The sequence below is a fragment of the Oreochromis niloticus genome, linkage group LG7 (assembly GCF_001858045.2).
Source record: "Oreochromis niloticus isolate F11D_XX linkage group LG7, O_niloticus_UMD_NMBU, whole genome shotgun sequence".
Classification (NCBI taxonomy): domain Eukaryota; kingdom Metazoa; phylum Chordata; class Actinopteri; order Cichliformes; family Cichlidae; genus Oreochromis; species Oreochromis niloticus.
Genome location: NC_031972.2, coordinates 1,610,844 through 1,629,506, shown reverse-complemented (window position 1 = coordinate 1,629,506; position 18,663 = coordinate 1,610,844). Strand labels below are relative to the sequence as shown.

The window sequence follows — 18,663 nt, the reverse complement described above, 5'->3', positions numbered from 1 at the left end:
ATGGGATAATCCTACAGAACGGTAAACTACCGTAACACGGCGTCACGGTTTGGCACTGGCAATAGTGACACCAGTATGTTACCATAAAGTGGAGATGAAAAGTCTAACAGTGTGGAAAAATCTTGAGTCTCCCCTCATTTCTTTATATTTTGCTTCCAAGGAGCCAGACTTTCCCATAATTTTGTAAAGTGCTTTTGTGCATACTTTCTGAAGGTCTTTCAAAGTTTTTCTTTGGACATTGGCTGCTTTTTCACTCATTTTCAGTTCAGTTCTTGTACCTGACCAGATTCAGAGGAAGGAAATTTGATATATATCTGAAGTGTCAGGCCTAAAAAATTTGACTATTTCAGATGAACAGTGTCTAAAATATCATGTCCTTAAGAAATGCCAAAAAATGTATTAAACTAAAATCTGACGGACTGACAAATTTAAAGGAGGTGGTCAGCATTAAGATCTTTGATAAAATTGATGAACGCAGAAAAATACCAGTATCAGGTTTGAGCCACCATACAAAACAATGTAATACCAAAACACACAACAGAATACTGTTAGACATGGAGTGGCTTCCCCATAGCCTGCACATCAACAATATTAAAGCAGTGTGGGATCGTCATCCAACGAAGCACTTTGGATGTCCTTCAAGAAGCATGGAGAACTCTTTCTGAAGACTAAAACAAATTACAGAAAGCTGCCTCAGAGAGCTCAGTCTTTGCTGAAGAATGAAGGTAATCATACCAAATACTGACGTTCAAGTTTGTTAGAATTGTGCAGTCTGTTTTTATCTATTTCTATGTATGGCTGCATGTTTCAATAAATAGTCACATATTTGCCTTTAACTTAGCAAAATATAAAGAAATGAGGGTTTACTCAAGACTTTTGCACAATACTGTACAATCAAAGAGCACTCAGGAAGATTTACCTCATGCTGAATAATCAGAGTGTATTTATCTCACAGGAAGGTGAAAGATGCCATCGACGCAAAAGTGATCCTGATTGACGTGTCTCCCCTCTTCAACACTGAAATTGACAACATTCATCTAGAAATCATGAACCTTGAGAAGAAACTCACTAGTGTCCCAACTGATGACATAAATGACCGACAAAAAGGTACAAATATTGCATTTCTTTAAATGTTTTGTTTTTAAAATCACTTCAGTTCTGGTCACATCAGAGGATTTTAAAAATCTTTAGATAAACTACACATGATCTTTTTCTGAGTTTTTGAAGACTCCATAATTAAATTAAAGATCAGGACATGCACGGTCTTAATATGAAGCTAAATACCTAAAAATGTTCACTTATCTCTAACAGAAAGTGAAGAAACATAAATATTCTCAGAAACTGCTTTCATGGTTCAGTTAAAAACAGAGCAGATCTGTTTGTCAAGCAAGGAATTCATCTTTTTAAACATAATGGAGTGAATATAACATGAATCATAAAACATCAGAAAACCTTTGTTTTCATCACAGAGTAGACTTCATGTTTCATGATTTCACTTTCTCTGCTTAGCGCGTGTCTCATCTGAACCTGTTGTAGAGCTGTTGGATGAGATCCAGACGCTTTACAAAGTCTTCATGTTGGAGCATGAGAGAGTGAGAAATGTCAGCAAAGCTGTAGAGGACTCCATGGACACCAGACAGGAAGTCAAATACAAACTGAGCATGTGCAACACAGGAGACCTGGCACTGCTGAAGAAGAAGGTCACAGAGCTGAGTGTGGTTCAGCTCAACCAGAAGGTGAGTATCTCTACCAAAAGATAAAGATATCTTTATCTTTACCAAAGAGGTCACAAGGGTTTGAGTTTTAACCTCTGGTGAGGTCGCTGAGTGGGAGCAGCTCAGCTCCTATAAAACTGGAGGGCATGGTGATCAATAAATTCAATCAATTTTTAGCCAGTGATTTACAGTCAGGTCCATAAATATTGGGACATCGACACAATTCTAACATTTTTGGCTCTATACACCACCACAATGGATTCCAAATGAAACGAACAAGATGTGCTTTAACTGCAGACTGTCAGCTTTTATTTGAGGGTATTTACATCCAAATCAGGTGAACGGTGTAGGAATTACAACAGTTTGCAAATGTGCCTCCCACTTCTTAAGGGGCCAAAAATAATGGGACAATTAGCTTCTCAACTGTTCCATTGCCAGGTGTGTGTTATTCCCTCATTACCCCAATTACAATGAACAGATAAAAGGTCTAGAGTTCATTTCAAGTGTGCTATTTGCATTTGGAATCTTTTGCTGTCAACTGCCAAGATGAGATCCAAAGAGCTGTCACTATCAGTGAAGCAAGCCATCATTAGGCTGAAAAAACAAAACAAACCTATCAGAGAGATAGCAAAAACATCAGGCGTGGCCAAAACAACTGTTTGAAACACTCTCAAAAAGAAGGAACGCACCGGTGAGCTCAGCAACACCAAAAGACCCGGAGGACCACGGAAAACAACTGTGGTGGATGACCGAAGAATCCTTTCCCTGGTGATGAAAACACCCTTCACAACAGTTGGCCAGATCAAGAACACTCTCCAGGAGATAGGTGTATGTGTGTCAAAGTCAACAATCAAGAGAAGACTCCACCAGTGTGAATACAGAGGGTTCACCACAAGATGTAAACCACTGGTGACCCCCAAAACAGGAAGGCCAGATTAGAGTTTGCCAAACGACATCTAAAAAAAGCCTTCACAGTTCTGGAACAACATCCTATGGACAGATGAGACCAAGATCAACTTGTACCGGAGTGATGGGAAGAGAAGAGTATGGAGAAGGAAAGGAACTGCTCATGATCCTAAGCATACCACCTCATTAGCGAAGCATTGTGGTGGAAGTGTCATGGTGTGGGCATGTATGGCTGCCAGTGGAACTGGTTCTCTTGTATTTATTGATGATGTGAGTGCTGACAAAAGCAACACGATGAATTCTGAAGTGTTTCGGGCAATATTATCTGCTCATATTCAGACAAATGCTTCAAAACTCATTGGACAGCGCTTCACAGTGCAAATGGACAACGACCCAAAGCATACTGCAAAAGCAACGAAAGAGTTTTTGAAGCCAAAGAAGTGGACTGTTTTGCAATGGCCGAGTCAATCACCTGACCTGAATCTGATTGAGCATGCATTTCACTTGCTGAAGACAAAACTGAAGGGAAAATGCCCCAAGAACAAGCAGGAACTGAAGACTGTTGCAGTAGAGGCCTGGCAGAGCATCACCAGGGATGAAACCCAGCGTCTGGTGATGTCTATGTGTTCCAGACTTCAGGCTGTGATTGACTGCAAAGGATTTGCAACCAAGTATTAAAAAAATGAATGTTTGATTTATGGTTCTTAATCTGTCCCATTACTTTTGGTCCCTTAACAAGTGGGAGGCACATTTGCAAACTGTTGTAATTCCTACACCGTTCACCTGATTTGGATGTAAATACCCTCAAATAAAAGCTGACACTCTGCAGTTAAAGCACATCTTGTTCGTTTCATTTGGAATCCATTGTGGTGGTGTATAGAGCCAAAAATGTTAGAATTGTGTCGATGTCCCAATATTTATGGACCTGACTGTAAATGCAGTTCAATTCAGGTTTATTTACATAGCACCAAACCTTACAGTTGTCTCAAGGTACTTAAATCATAATCACAGGTCAGCAGATCAGAGATGATGCCAAACTCAGCAGACATGTTTAGTTTACCGCATTCTCCGTTAGAAAAACCGAACACTAAGACAAAATGTCAAGCGTCTCCTTGCCTTGAGCAAACCGCACCTGTTTTAGCCAGTACCATCAGGTCAAACAGGTACACCTGAAAACCACTGGCACATTTTCTACAAAGAACAAACCTATGAATTTGGTTTGGCCCAATGACGTTAGGCATTACATCACCAACACCAAACCTACCTTTCATTAAATCAAGATAAGATGATGTAAACATGCAAATTGTTCTTTGATGGAAAATGTCCTATCTAGAACAACCAGATGCAGTTTGTCAAAAAACAAACAAACAAACAAACAAAAAACCCTATAATGTAAACATTGAACTGTAAGGTCATCTGACTAATATATCACGTGAGTAGCTGCAGGATTAAATGAATAGCTGATTGTCCTGGTGTCTCAGTGCTGCTGTGCAAATCACTGATTGCATGTGATCAAATCAACACTAACCGCTGGGTAAATGTGAATGCCATTTAAGCAGTTTGTTGTGGTGTGGTAAAGGTCTGTGGAGATCCAGGTTTGGAGGACTGTTCAGGGTGTACTGGAGCTCTTTGTGGGCGTGATCTGGGGAACAGGAAGTGCGGAGGTCCAAATTGTAAAGGAGCTGTTCCTGTCAGTGAGGATGCTTCAGAGACTGCAGAGAAGCTGAAAGACCAGCTCGTGAATTTGCCTTCCAGACTGCAGGACACCAGGAACAAGGTAGGTCTAGACTGGAAACACTGGTGAATGCTCAGGGAACCTCTATGGGAGTGGGGTGAGGTTTAAACACAGGTTAAACCTGCAGACCTCTAACCAAGCACCACATTGGTGTGGAAGTGTGTTGGTGATGTTTTGTGGTTTCATTTGACGAGACAGTATCAGTGAGTTTTGCATCTACATTTCTTTGACATTTGTGTGTGATCGACAGAACACTAGAGCTCTTCCTGTTTCACTTTTTTGGATGAACAAACAGAAATGTTTGTTTCAATTTGATGACTCAAATCACATTTTCTTTCCTTCCTCACACAGATGTTTTTAATATGGCAGATGCTAGTGTTGTAGCATTATAAACTTACATGTAGACCAATTACCATAATGTCATATTTCGCATCCCTCTCCACAAACTAAATCTTTTAAATGGTGATTTATTTTGTCAGATCAATAATGCCAATCAGACGACTCAGGATGCCAAAAACCGGGCCAGAGATCTGCAGGACCAGATCAGCAACAACACAAACTCGTGTGAGAGAGAGAAAAGCAAACCCAGAGAGCTTATTCAGCAAGTCAAAGACTACCTGATGGGTCAGTGCTCACTCCACATTCATTAACTTATTGTTGTTGAGCAGTCATGTACAGTGTGTTGTTTCTCAGCCTGCAAAGATCATCAGATCATCTCACTTTCATCAGTGAGACATGGACACAAAAATGAAATCAACAGATTTAAGAGACAGTCATTCAGATCATTTATAAGCACACATAAAATGACAAATGTGGAGGTCCTGTAGAGTTAGAATAGAATAGAATAGAATAGAATAGAATAGAATAGAATAGAATAGCCCTTTATTGTTATTGTACTTGTACAATAAAATTGTGGGTGCTGCACACCAACTGTGCCAGAATAAAATATAAATAGTAGACAAATAGAACTAAATGATAAGTCTCAGTGTAGGTCCTCAGTCAGGTCACGGAAGTCTAAGGAGTTTGGAAAGAAAGCGACGGGACATCTTTAAGTTTGTGAACATGTTTCATCCAAGAGGCTTCACCAGTTCTAAAATTAATTGATGGATCATCCAGTGTATTTAAACTGTAGTAGGGAGTTGTTCTTTAAAAGGGTAATGGGTAGATTCAGGGTCACCTGATCCAGCCCTAACTATATGCTTTAGCAAAAAGGAAAGTTTGAATCTTAAAAGTAGAGATAGTGTCTGTCTCCTGAATCCAAACTGGAAGCTGGTTCCACAGAAGAGGGGCCTGAAAACTGAAGGCTCTGCCTCCCATTCTACTTTTAAATACTCTAGGAACAACAAGTAGGCCTGCAGTGTGAGAGCAAAGTGCTCTAATAGGGTGATATGGTACTACAAGGTCATTAAGATAAGATGGGGCCTGATTATTTAAGACCTTGTATGTGAGGAGCAGGATTTTGAATTCAATTCTGGATTTAACAGGAAGCCAACGAAGGGAAGCCAATACAGGAGAAATCTGCTCTCTCTTTCTAGTCCCTGTCAGGACTCTTGCTGCAGCATTTTGGATTAACTGAAGGATTTTCAGGGAGTTTTTAGGACTTCCTGATAATAATGAATTACAGTAGTCCAGCCTGGAAGTAATAAATGCATGAACTAGTTTTTCAGCATCACTCTGAGACAGGATATTTCTAATTTTAGAGATGTTGTGCAAAGATTAGATATATTTTTTGATGCATTCTCAATAATCCAGGTAAGTAAATCTCCAAAAGTTGATTCTGTTCATCTGGACGTAGTGTTTTCAGTGGGAGAAACGTTTCGTCACTCATCCAAGTGACTTCTTCAGTCTCAGCTGACTGCAGGTTTCCCCAATCTTATAAACAGTACATTTGCATAATGACTGAAACCAGCCCACTGAAGGAACAATGGGCTGGGAGGTCAGTTCCTTCATCATGATTATGCAAATTCTCATGACCATTGATCAACAATCACAATCACAGCATTGTAAGATGGTGACAGATGTACCCTTAGGCCCCCTCTTCGATTCAGAGATGGTCTTTCCCTTTTCACGTAAATGGCCTCCTTGACTCCGCGCTCAAACCAGCGTTCCTCCCTGTCCAGGATGTGTACATCCTCATCATTGAAAGAGTGTCCACTGGCCTGTAGGTGTAAATACAGATAAGATAAGATAAGATAAGATAAGATAAGATAAGATAAGATAAGACTTTATTAATCCCTCGGGTGGGTTCCTCTGGGAAATTCAGTTTCCAATAGCACAGCACCGACAGAAGTTACAGAACGTGAGCAGAATACTATATATACACATATATATAAATACAGAGACATATATAAATAAATTATACGAAAGGGATAAATAGAATAAATAGGAATAAGAATACAAGGGAATTGCACATTTCAAGTATTGAAGTCTATTGCACCGGTGACTATGACTACAAAAAGTATTGCACAAAAAGTATTGCACAGTGAAGTGAAGAGGCACTACAGCTTAGTTGTCCCCCCCTCCTTTGTCCTCCTGTTTCCCCTCCCTCTCCTCTCCAGAGAGGAGTTAAACAGTCTGATGGCGTGTGGGACAAAGGAGTTTTTGAGTCTGTTGGTTCTTGTCTTTGGGAGAAGCAACCTGTCACTGAACAGACTCCTCTGGTTGTTTATGGCCGTGTGCAGAGGATGCCCAGCACTGTCCATAATGTCCAGCAATGTTTTTAGTGTCCTTTTCTCTGCCACTGACACCAGAGTGTCCAGCTTCATGCCGACCACAGAGCCAGCCTTCCTGATCAGTTTTTCCAGCCTGGATGAGTCCTTCTTTGCTGTACTGCTCCCCCAGCACACCACAGCATAGAAAAGTACTCCAGCAACCACTGACTGGTAAAACATCCTCAGGAGCTTCCTGCAGATGTTAAAAGACCTCAGCCTCCTGAGGAAGTACAGTCGGCTTTGGGCTTTTTTATACAGGTGCTCTGTGTACACTGCAGAGTCCTGGCCTGATGAGGTAGCTCTTCTGTGTTGTGCCATCCTCCTGTCCAGAGGTTGTTTGGTTTCCCCAATGTATAAATCCTGCCAGTCCTCCTGGCACTTAACAGCGTACACATGTTACTCTGTTTGTGTTGGGGGACCCGATCCTTGGGGTGGACCAATTTTTGGTACAGTGTGTTTTGGGGTTTAAAAGCCACAGAGACGCGGTGTTTAGAAAAAATGTATCTCAACTGTTCCGATATTCCTGACACATACGGGATCACTACAGGTTTTTGCTTAGGCAGCGGTTGTCCTTCTCTCCTGGATCGGCTGGAGCTCTCTTTAGGCGCCTTCCCGGCAGCTTCCCAGCGGCCAGGGAAGCAGAAGAACATCACATCAAGAAGGCCCTGAGTAAATGTGGTTATCCCAGTTGGACATTTGTCAAAGCTGGGAAGGAGTCTAAAGAAAGTTCCAGCCGATCCAGGAGAGAAGGACAACCGCTGCCTAAGCAAAAACCTGTAGTGATCCCGTATGGGTCAGGAATATCGGAACAGTTGACTGAAGAAGTCACTTGGATGAGTGACGAAACGTTTCTCCCACTGAGAACATTACATCCAGATAAACAGAATCAACTTTTGGAGATTAGATATATTACATAGTGTGGGAAAAAAACAAACTATTTCTCCAGGCTAAATGATGATCTTCTAAATTAGTAAGATGCCATTTCCTCTCCAGCTTACAAGTTATCTGCTTTAAGCTGTGTGTTTAATAGTTATACCAGGGAGTCAAGTACTTCAGATTTGAGGGTCTCTGTTTCAACAGCTACAGCATCCAGTTGTACATACTAAAGATGTAAAATTATTTGAGACATTTTAGTATCTACATGAATGTTAAAGCAGTTGTAGATACTATATTGTTCTTTCATTGTGAATTTTTAAGCTTGGTGTTTTTTTGCCAATTTTTGGTTTGTGCATTTCTTCAATCCAAATTCACAGGCAGTGTTAAATCTGTGGCAGTTATAAAGAACAGGGCTCAATGGTTCAAATTAGCCTTTATACATGTAGTGCAGAGGTTCCCAAAGTGTAGGGCCCGCCCCCTAGGGGGGGCGCAGAGCCATTGCAGGGGGGCGCAGTATGAAAAAAAAAAAAAAAGAAGAGCACTTGGACACTGTGGACAGGTTTTTGACGGGGCTCCCACATAAACGCAAAGCAGGAGATGAAGCATCGCTTCATCAATATGTTTCCAAACCAACTTCCTTCCAAGCCAAAGACTAGAAAATATGGTGAAGCATATCTTCCCTTTGGCTTCACCTGCACAAGTGCCAAGGTAGGTCTCCCCTGCAAAATTAGTTTCCCTGCGTCGGGAGCAGCGCTGGGCTCTCCAAATCACGGACAAACAGTATCCCACATTCTTGATTTTTAGTTCACAAACACTTCTTGTAATAACTACTCCTGACATTTTGGACATGTTAGCTCTTTATGCAGTAAAGTTACAGTGGGATACAAATAATATCAGGCTGATCCTGCCGTAATTTGTTCCCCCGGTTCAAATCACGGACAAACAGTATCCCACAGCTGTTTATGTGTTTAAACCCATTTTGCACAGAGAGGCATTTTTTGAAAAATGTATTGACAGCAATGTTGAATATTATTACACAGGGAAAAAAACAACTACATGTAAAATAATTACACCGTGACGCCTCTGCCTTTCTAAATGCAGGGACAGTAACTGCATGTGTATATGTAAGCGTGTAAAACCTGCAGATAGTCAGATTAACAGTAACAGTATTTTGTCTCTATCTGCCATTCTGCAATTCATCTCATGTAAACAATAACGTGGCGCACAGCGTGACGTGAAAAGAGGCACATACCTTTGACGTTGCGTGACGAACTCTGTAATCCTCGTCCACACATAAACGCAAAAAAGGAGTTTTAAATAATCTCCGTTTTCGGTGAATCGCAACGCTGTTTACGTGTTGACGAAAAGCCCAAACGCATAGAAACAGCTGGGTTTTCAAAAATACCCGTGTAGGTGTGGACGCAGCGTAAAAGAGTTAGTAGTATATTTTATTACTACCTGTAATTTATTGCCGTTTACTTGTATTTGCTTAATCATTTACTAAATGTTTGAGGTGTGAAATAAACCGCAATGGAGCAAAATATGGGTGTGTGTGTTTGGAGGATGTGTTTGTGTTTGTGTGTGTTTGTGTCGGGGGGGGGACATTTTTCTTGTAAAACAAAGGGGGGTCTGGCAAAAAAAAGTTTGGGAACCACTGATGTCATGTCCATTTTGAACCAGCAGCCACCAGATGGCAACAAAGTACAGGATGGATCCTTTGAAGTCAGAGAGAGAGAACATGGGTTTACAGAGTACGTTGGTGCTGTTGTGATGCTGTTCTATGTGAGTATGTGTTGTTTCTCTGCAGGAAACCTTTTCATTGCTCTTCACATTTCCTCCCTGACAGATGACATGGTTCCTCCAGAGGACACTGAGAAAATGGCACAAGCTGTTTTGAGAATCCAGCTCCCACAGTCACCTGCTAACATCCAGTCCATAATCAGTAACGTCGGTAATTTGTTGAAAAATGCCACCAGACTCCTGGAGGACTTAAACAACCTGGACAAGAAAGTCAAGGCAGCCAGAGACCTGCAGCAGGAAGCTCGGGACCTCAAGTCAGTGCTGAGAACATAAAAATGACGTAAAATTTTAATTCAAACCAAAAACTAGAAACTAGAAAATAAATGACATACAACCTTTAGCCTAAAACAGGGGGGGGGTGCTCCAGGCCTCAAGGGCCGGTGTCCTGCAGGTTTTAGATATGTCAGCTGATTTAAGTGGCTAAATACCTCCTCAACATGTCTTGAAGTTCTCCAGAGGCCTCGTAATGAACCAATCATGTGATTCAGGTGTGCTGACCCTGGGTGATAGCTAAAACCTCCAGGACACCGGCCCTTGAGGCCTGGAGTTGCCCACCCCTACCCTAAAACCACCATCAGCTGCAGTTCCTCTAACATCCAGCAGAGGCTCCAGCAGTGAGTCATCCCCATGTTAAGACTTTACCACAGAAACCTCCATGTTTATTCTTTTGATTTTAGATCATTTGCTCTCTCTCATCTGTGTTTCCCCCATTTTTGTCACCAATGAAAGAATCTATAACATTTCAATATGGAAATGGTAAGGACACAACTTCTCTCTACAACACTGTCCAACAGGAGCTTGATGATGTCATGAACAATATAATACCATGACTGTGAAGATGACTTCAAACAGTATCAGAGGCCATTTTTCACTTTTAGACTTTCAGACAAACACTGAGGAGTTTTGGACACATCCACGGCTGATCTGTGACTGCATGAAACATTATTTTTCTTCATGAGTTTTAGATTTTTTTTCTCAGGTATAGTGAGATGCTTTCAGTGCTGAACTGGTCCTTCGAATCTTCGGCAGCAGGAGCAGGATCAGCTTTCTGAGTCTGAGAGTCGCTGCTCTATGATGTTTTTACCTCCTTTTTTACCTCCTTTCTGATTTGTGATTTGTCCATATTTGTCCTCCTCATGTTCTGAACCTTAATCGTCTTTGTTTATTGTATTTAGGGAGCAGATGGAGAACACTGATGTGAGGAAGATCATTCAGGATATTTATGAAGCAGACAAAGCTCAGGACAAAGCTAACAACCTCTTGGAGAGAGTGAGCAGAAACAAAGATGAAACCAAAGACAGGATCCGAGATGTAAAACATCCAAAATATTTCACATATGATCTCTTAGACGTTTGTTCAGCCTGATGCTGATGTGCTCGTGTTTGTTTTCTGTTTCAGGCCGAAGTCACACTGGACAACATTGAGGCGAGGCTCATGATTCAGACCGAAGATCTGTGGAAAGAGATCGAAGCTATGAAGGATAAAACTGAGGAGAACAGAGAGGCAGCGAGAGAAGCCAGAGAGGCGGCAGAGAGTGCTTTCAACATGACCGCCGATGCAGAGATGGTAAAAACAGCAACAGACACATATATATGTGCTTGAGGCTTTTAGATAAGAAAAATCTGTGTAAAACTCTGAACTTTGCACACAACTTTGAGTCTCTGTCTTCAGTTTCACCTCTCAGATGAGAATCAGAACACTGTTTCTGTCAAACAGGAGCTCAATGATGTCATGAAGCAGTTTGAGGTTTTAAAGCAAAAACAACAGAATCAGGAGGTCGAGGGTCAAGCTGCTGGTCGACTGAAGAACATCATGATGGAAGCTGAGGACATGAAGAGACAAGTGGAGGACAAACTCCAGCAGATACGAGGTCAGACCGCTGACCTGCTGGTGTGTTTGAGGTGTGATAGGTGTGACCTTCAGATAAACTCTGAGGCACTGAAATGTCATCTCTGTTGTTCCTGGACAAAGTAAAATCTCTGTCCCCATCACAGCTTTGCTTCTGTGTTTAACTGTTGTATGTTGTATGAAGCCAATGGAGCTGTTTAAGAACAGCTGTTATATGTTCAGTGGATCTATTTCTGGATACAATACGAGCAGCTGTATTTTGAATTAACTGCAATTTATGTAGAGGTTTATGAGGTAGACCACAGAGAAGAGAATTACAGTAATCGAAAAGAGATGTGACAAGAGCATTGACAAGTATGGCGGTACTGTTTGGAATGAGTGAAGGACGAAGGCGGTTAATAATATGAAGATGAAAATAGGAAAACCGAGTGATATTATTTATATGTAAAAAATTGCAAAAAAACAAAAAACAAAGACAGTGCAACACCAGACAGAACACAACGATACAGGCACAAGACAATTGAGACACAACAGTGTTAAAGTAGGGTGACCAACCGTCCTCTTTTTTTTGCACTTGTTGAAATGTAAAAGCCTATATTTTTATGATATTTTTAATTTCACAATTATAATAACCACACAGAGAAAGCATCATTTAAATATGTTAACATTTTCTTGAAGCAAACTGTATTATTAAAGTTCTTCATGACTGGGCCAAGTATCGTCTTTTTTGGAAATCAAAATATGGTCACCCTAGTTAAAGAAACATGCAAAAGACTATTGTGCAAAAAGTCACTTGGTGTATGAAGGTGTGTATGTGTGTATATGAGGTTCTGCAGATAAGTGCTTGGCAGTGACGCGTTGGAAGATATGTGTGTGTGTGTCAGTCCAGTCACTGAGAGTTCAGGAGTCTGACAGATTGGGGGAAGAAACTGTTCCTGAGTCTGGCAGTGAGGGCCCGAGTGCTCCGATACCTCTTGCCAGAAGGCACGAGGGTGAAGCTTGTGGTCATACCACCCTGAGCATGCCCGATCTTCTGATCTCTGAAGCTAAGCAGGGTTGGGCTTGGTTAGTACTCGGATGGGAGACTACCTGGGAGTACCAGGTGCTGTAGCTCAGGTGGTAGAGCAGATCAGCCACTAACCCAAAGGTTGGTGGTTTGATCCCAGGCTGCTCCAGTCTGCATGCCAAATATCCTTGGGCAAGATATTAACCCCATGTTGCTCTCCGATGCATCCATCGGCGTATGAATGTTGGATACTTAGCACTTAAGCTTAGAAGAAGTGCTTGTGTGAATGGGAGTGATTGGGTGAATGAATTAGTTGTGTAAAGCGCTTTGAGTGCTCAGACAGAGTAGAAAAGCGCTATATAAGAACCAGTCCATTTACCATTTGAAGAGTGGGTGTGTGGGGTCCTCCACAACGCTGGTGGCGTTACAGATGCAGTGGGTGCAATAAGTGTCTGTCATGGAGAGAAGAGAGGCTCCAGTGATCTTCTCACTATCTGTTGTAGGGTATTGGGATCTGATAGGGTATTGGTGCAGGTACCACACCAGACAGTGATGCAGCTGCTGGGGACACACTTGATAGTCCCTCTGTAGAGGGATACTAGAAGGAATCGCTGAGCTTTGTAAAAATGTCTTTCATATATATATATATATATAGCAGTCTAACATTATCATTGTGTTTAAGTACTGATTTTGGCAGAAATGATGATACAACATGGCAACAAATTCATGATTAGGTGTAGCAGAGTAATGGCCAACCAACAGACTTAACACACATGACATGCATGCTGCTAATTGGGGGTAACTGACCCATTCAGTGAAAGGGATGTGTTCAAATTAATAGCAGTGTGAAGTTCAGTTAGGGAGATCATTGAGTCTGTGAAGAAATGGGTGGCAATGATGGCCCTTATTTAAGGAATGAAGTCAGCAGATGTTTTACCTGCTGGTTTTAGCAATTGCTTACTGAGGGAGAAAGAACTGTGATCAAACAGTTGATTGGAGAAGGGAAAACATACAAAGAAGTGCAGAAAATAATTGGCTGCTCAGCTAAAACGATCTCAGATGCTTTGAAATGGGAAAGAAAACCTGAAACACGTGGTAGAAAAAGGAATACTATCATCCGCCTAGATCATACAATGACAAGAATGGCAAAGAAGAATCCAGTGATCAGCTCCAGAGAGATTAAAGGTCTCAGTTTACCTGTGAGTACTTCAACAATCAGAAGACACCTATGTGAAGCCAGATTAAGTACCACTGCTGAAAAAAAAACATGTAATAGTCTTTTTCTTCATATTCAGTAGAAATAAAAAGACAAGAAAAGAAAAAATTGTTCATGTTTTCATTTGGAATTGAATGTGCACGGCTCCCAGTGGCTTTGTATATATGGAAATAAATCCTATTAGGAACATGGAACTTTTCCTCTGTTGTTTTAAAAACACTGCTATTATTTTGCACATAACTGTACATATATATATATATATATATATATATGAATTAAAATGAGTTTCTTTGTGTTTCTGCAGACATGGAGCAGAAGATCCAGCAGCTGCTTCACAGAAGAAACCAGAAAGCTGCTGAAGTGTCCGACCTGCTGGAGGCGGCTGAGTCGATTCGACAGGAAATCTCAACTCGAGCACAAGTATACACCGAGTGTACTGGATAGATATACTGTAATACTGCTAATAAATACCAGTGAGTACTGCAAACAGCAGTACTGCTCAGAATCTGCTGTAGCTGAATTTAATCTGAATCTTATTCACTGTTTGTACTTGTGTTTTTTTTTCTTTGTTTCAAGTTTTCAAACTTTTTAAAGTTTTTCTGTTGAAGTTTTGAGTTTCTTTTAAATACAGTATGCTACAATACAAATGAAGACATGCCTTTTGAAATATGATGACAGAAAACAACATAGATGAGCAGTTTCAATTATTCTGTAATAAACTCTTCATCAAACAGCTTCAGGCCTGATATGACAGAAATATCCAATTAAAACTTTCTGGATAAAACAAATATTAAGACTTGTTATATTTATGTTTGGATTTGGTTTAAATCTGTGAATCTGACCTTAGACACAGATCCCTGAGCGATGCAGGAGTCTCTCTCCATCATCTCTGGGGAAACTGATAACAATTCATTACCTTTCCTCTCCTTCAGTTACTCGTTGATGTAGTCACGTATGTAAGATGAACTTTTTATAGGACATGACCATCCACCCTGACACCATGCATCAGTCTGCATGAGAGCACTAAAGTCTTCCTCCTGCTGTTTCTTTCTGATAATGACTGTAACACATTTCTCAACCATTCTGAGAATATATATTTAATCCTTACTCTTATTCCCCTTATTGTATCTGTAACAAGCAACTTCTTTCGGTGCTGTGCTACTGGAAACTGAATTTCCCGGAGGAACCCACCTGAGGGATTAATAAAGTTTCATCTAATCTAATCTCTAATCTAAAAAAGGTGTTGGGCATGAAAGATGGTCCTCAGTACTGTGAGTCGTTTATTTCTTTTGCTCCAGTTACACTCAATGACTTAACTACAGTAATGAGTAAAATGAATTTTGCGTGATTGACCATGAAATCTTACATAATAAGCTAAAAGGTTTGCCTGGTGTCTCTGGCTCCCGTTAGACTGGGTTTGTTTCCACTGACAGGACCTCTCACACTGCATCTCTAACCTGTAGGGTTCCACAAGGTTCAGTTCTGAGTCCATTATTTTCTTTCTACTTTCTGCTTCCTTTAACTGGCATTATTCAATCTTTTAATAACATTTGTCATTATTTATATGCTGATGACATTCAGCTGTACATGTTTTTTTTAAGCCTCATGAGCTGGATACACTGTCCACCCTAGTCCACTGCTTAACTCAGGTTACTGATCGGCTCTCTAGTAGTTACCTTGTTTTAACTGCCAGAATGACTGAGACCATAATTATAGCCCTTATAAACTAAATCCAACAACAGTCAGCTCCTTACTTCTTTTTGTTTAACTACTAAATTTTGGTGTAATAATTGATTCTTCTCTGGGCTGTAAAATCGTTTTCTCATTCTTATTTCTTCCATTTAAGGAACAGGTCTAACATTTCTTCTCTTCTTTGCATTTAGATTATTGTAATGCCCTGTTTACCAGCTTAGATAAATCATCTCTTTCAAAAAAAAAAAACTATGTGGGCTTCATAGATAATTAAGAAACCTGTTAGAAGGCATGTCATCCATCCCACTTTGGATGGAGGAGCTCTCATTTGTAGAAATTACACCAAATTCAATAAACCCCCCAAAACGTGACTATCCAGAGTTGGGACCAGGAAGCAGAGTTGTTTCTCTCCTCCTGGTATCCTCCCTCAAAACGCCAGACCCCTTAGAGAGTGTGTCTGCAAAAGCCAGAAAACTTAACAAAACTTAACAAAAAATTATAAACACAAAAATCACAAAGAAATAACAATACAGAGTCCTCAACGGCACCAAAGAGTAAAACAGTAAAATGTGGATTATTAAATATTAGGTCTCTCTCCTCCAAGTCTCAGTTAGTACATGACTTAATAATTGGTAAAAAAAAAAAAAAAATTGATTTACTCTGCCTTACAGAAACCTGGTTGCAGCAGGATGATTATGTCAGTTTAAATAATATCACCAGGTTATTAGGTTATTCTAATCATCACAAATCTTGAAGCACAGGCCGAGGGGGCGGTGTGGCAGCTATTTTTCACACCAGCCTATTAATCAACCAAAGACCCAGACAGACTTTTAATTCATTTGAAAGCCTGATGCTCGGCCTTGCCCACCCCAGCTGTAAAACTCAAAAACCAGTCTCATTCGTTATCATCTATTGTCTACCTGGGCCTTACACAGAGTTTCTGTCAATACTGTCAACCATAATATCCTATTAGAGCGATTAGAACATGCTGTAGGTATCACAGGTACTGCGCTGCAGTGGTTTGTATCATATCTATCTAATAGACTCCAATTTGTTCATGTAAATTCAATTTTCAATTCAATTTTATTTATGTTGTAAAGGCTCACTTTTCAGCACATTCACTTCACCAGATGCACCTTGTTGTCCAAAACAATTTATATAGCGCCAAATCACAACAGCGGTCGCCTCAAGGTGCTTTATATTGTACAGTAGATACAGAGAAAAACCCAACAATCACATGACCCCCTATGAACAAGCACTTTGGCGACAGTGGGAAGGAAAAACTCCCTTTTAACAGGAAGAAACCTCCGGCAGAACCAGGCTCAGGGAGGGGCGGGACCATCTGCTGCGACCGGTTGGGGTGAGAGAAGGAAGACAGGATAAAGACATGCTGTGGAAGAGAGACAGAGATTAATAACAGATATGATTCGATGCAGAGAGGTCTATTAACACATAGTGAGTGAGAAAGGTGACTGGAAAGGAAAAACTCAATGCATCATGGGAATCCCCGGCAGCCTACATCTATTGCAGCATAACTAAGGGAGGATTCAGGGTCACCTGGTCCAGCCCTAACTATATGCTTTAGCAAAAAGGAAAGTTTGAAGCCTAATCTTGAAAGTAGAGATAGTGTCTGTCTCCTGAATCCAAACTGGAAGCTGGTTCCACAGAAGAGGGGCCTGAAAACTGAAGGCTCTGCCTCCCATTCTACTTTTAAATACTCTAGGAACAACAAGTAGGCCTGCAGTGCGAGAGCGAAGTGCTCTAATAGGGTGATATGGTACTACAAGGTCCTATAATTTCCTATATTTAAGACCTTGTATGTGAGGAGCGGGATTTTGAATTCAATTCTGGATTTAACAGGGAGCCAATGAAGGGAAGCCAATACAGGAGAAATCTGCTCTCTCTTTCTAGTCCCTGTCAGGACGCTTGCTGAAGCATTTTGGATTAACTGAAGGCTTTTCAGCGAGTTTTTAGGACATCCTGATAATAATGAATTGCAGTAGTCCAGCCTGGAAGTAATAAATGCATGAACTAGTTTTTCAGCATCACTCTGAGACAGGATATTTCTAATTTTAGAGATGTTGTGCAAGTGGAAGAAAGCAATCTTACATATTTGTTTAATATGTGCGTTGAAGGACATGTCCTGGTCAAAAATGACTCCAAGGTTCCTCACAGTGTTACTGGAGGCCAAGGTAATGCCATCCAGAGTAAGAATCTGGTTAGATACCATATTTCTGTAAATGGAGAGTCCTCTTCACACACTGAGGTTAATTATGGTGTTCCACAGGGTTCAGTGCTAGGACCAATTCTGTTTACATTATACATGCTTCCCTTAGGCAGCATCATTAGAAGACATAGTATACATTTTAACTGCTATGCAGATGACACGCAGCTCTATCTGTCCATGAAGCCAGATAACACACACCAATTAGTTAAACTGCAGGATGTCTTAAAGACATAAAGAGCTGGATGGCCGCTAACTTTCTGCTTCTTAATTCAGATAAAACTGAGGTTATTGTACTCGGCCCTGAAAATCTTAGAAATATGGTATCCAGCAATTCAGTTCAATTCAATTTTATTTATATAGCGCCAAATCACAACAACAGTCGCCTCAAGGCACATGATGTTTAGTAGGTTGGTTTTTTTAGCAGGATTATCAAATGTCCAAAATGACCCACATGTTAATGTTAGGTGGTAACCAGTCACATGTCTGCAGAACCTCTGCAGATTTAGGATTCCTTTCAAATCTCTTCAGTTAACATACAGAGCACTAAATAGCCAGGGTCCACATTATTTATCTCAGCTCCTGCTGCTCACTGTCTACGTTCACAGCTCCAGGTTCGCCAGGCCAACGACCATCGGTGTGGAATCATGGCTCTGGGGCCAGCTCACGCAGCCCGGTTGATCTTGAGTCAGGGTCTCTCACTCCACCAACAGTTTAGTATTTATTGACGTGACATAAAATATTAATTTCTCACTGACAAGAGAAGGGAGGCATAAAAACTTGAGATGTTTGAGTGATCTCTTCTTTCAAACCTCCTGCGTCTCACATCCTGTCATTCCATTAAGGGCAGTTTATTACCCCTGGAGGCCCTTCAAGCGACACTTTTCACATCCCAGTGGCCAAAACCTTGAGTGGGTGGTACCATGACACTGAT

The 18,663-nt window shown here is 40.9% G+C and overlaps 1 protein-coding gene and 1 pseudogene across 1 annotated transcript in view; both read left to right on the top strand.

Moving 5' to 3' along the window:
• lamb4 (laminin, beta 4) overlaps positions 1-14,998 on the top strand; it is a 76,129-nt gene extending 61,131 nt beyond the window's left edge. Inside the window, exons 30-38 of the mRNA XM_019361994.1 lie at positions 956-1,107; positions 1,510-1,736; positions 4,201-4,398; positions 4,836-4,980; positions 9,790-9,997; positions 10,919-11,054; positions 11,142-11,309; positions 11,460-11,613; positions 14,118-14,998. Coding sequence (XP_019217539.1) covers positions 956-1,107; positions 1,510-1,736; positions 4,201-4,398; positions 4,836-4,980; positions 9,790-9,997; positions 10,919-11,054; positions 11,142-11,309; positions 11,460-11,613; positions 14,118-14,257 — 1,528 coding nt within the window. The 3' untranslated portion in view covers positions 14,258-14,998. The remainder of the gene's footprint in view (positions 1-955; positions 1,108-1,509; positions 1,737-4,200; positions 4,399-4,835; positions 4,981-9,789; positions 9,998-10,918; positions 11,055-11,141; positions 11,310-11,459; positions 11,614-14,117) is intronic.
• LOC112847624 (uncharacterized) lies at positions 12,589-12,705 on the top strand (annotated as a pseudogene).
• Positions 14,999-18,663: the final 3,665 nt, after the last annotated feature.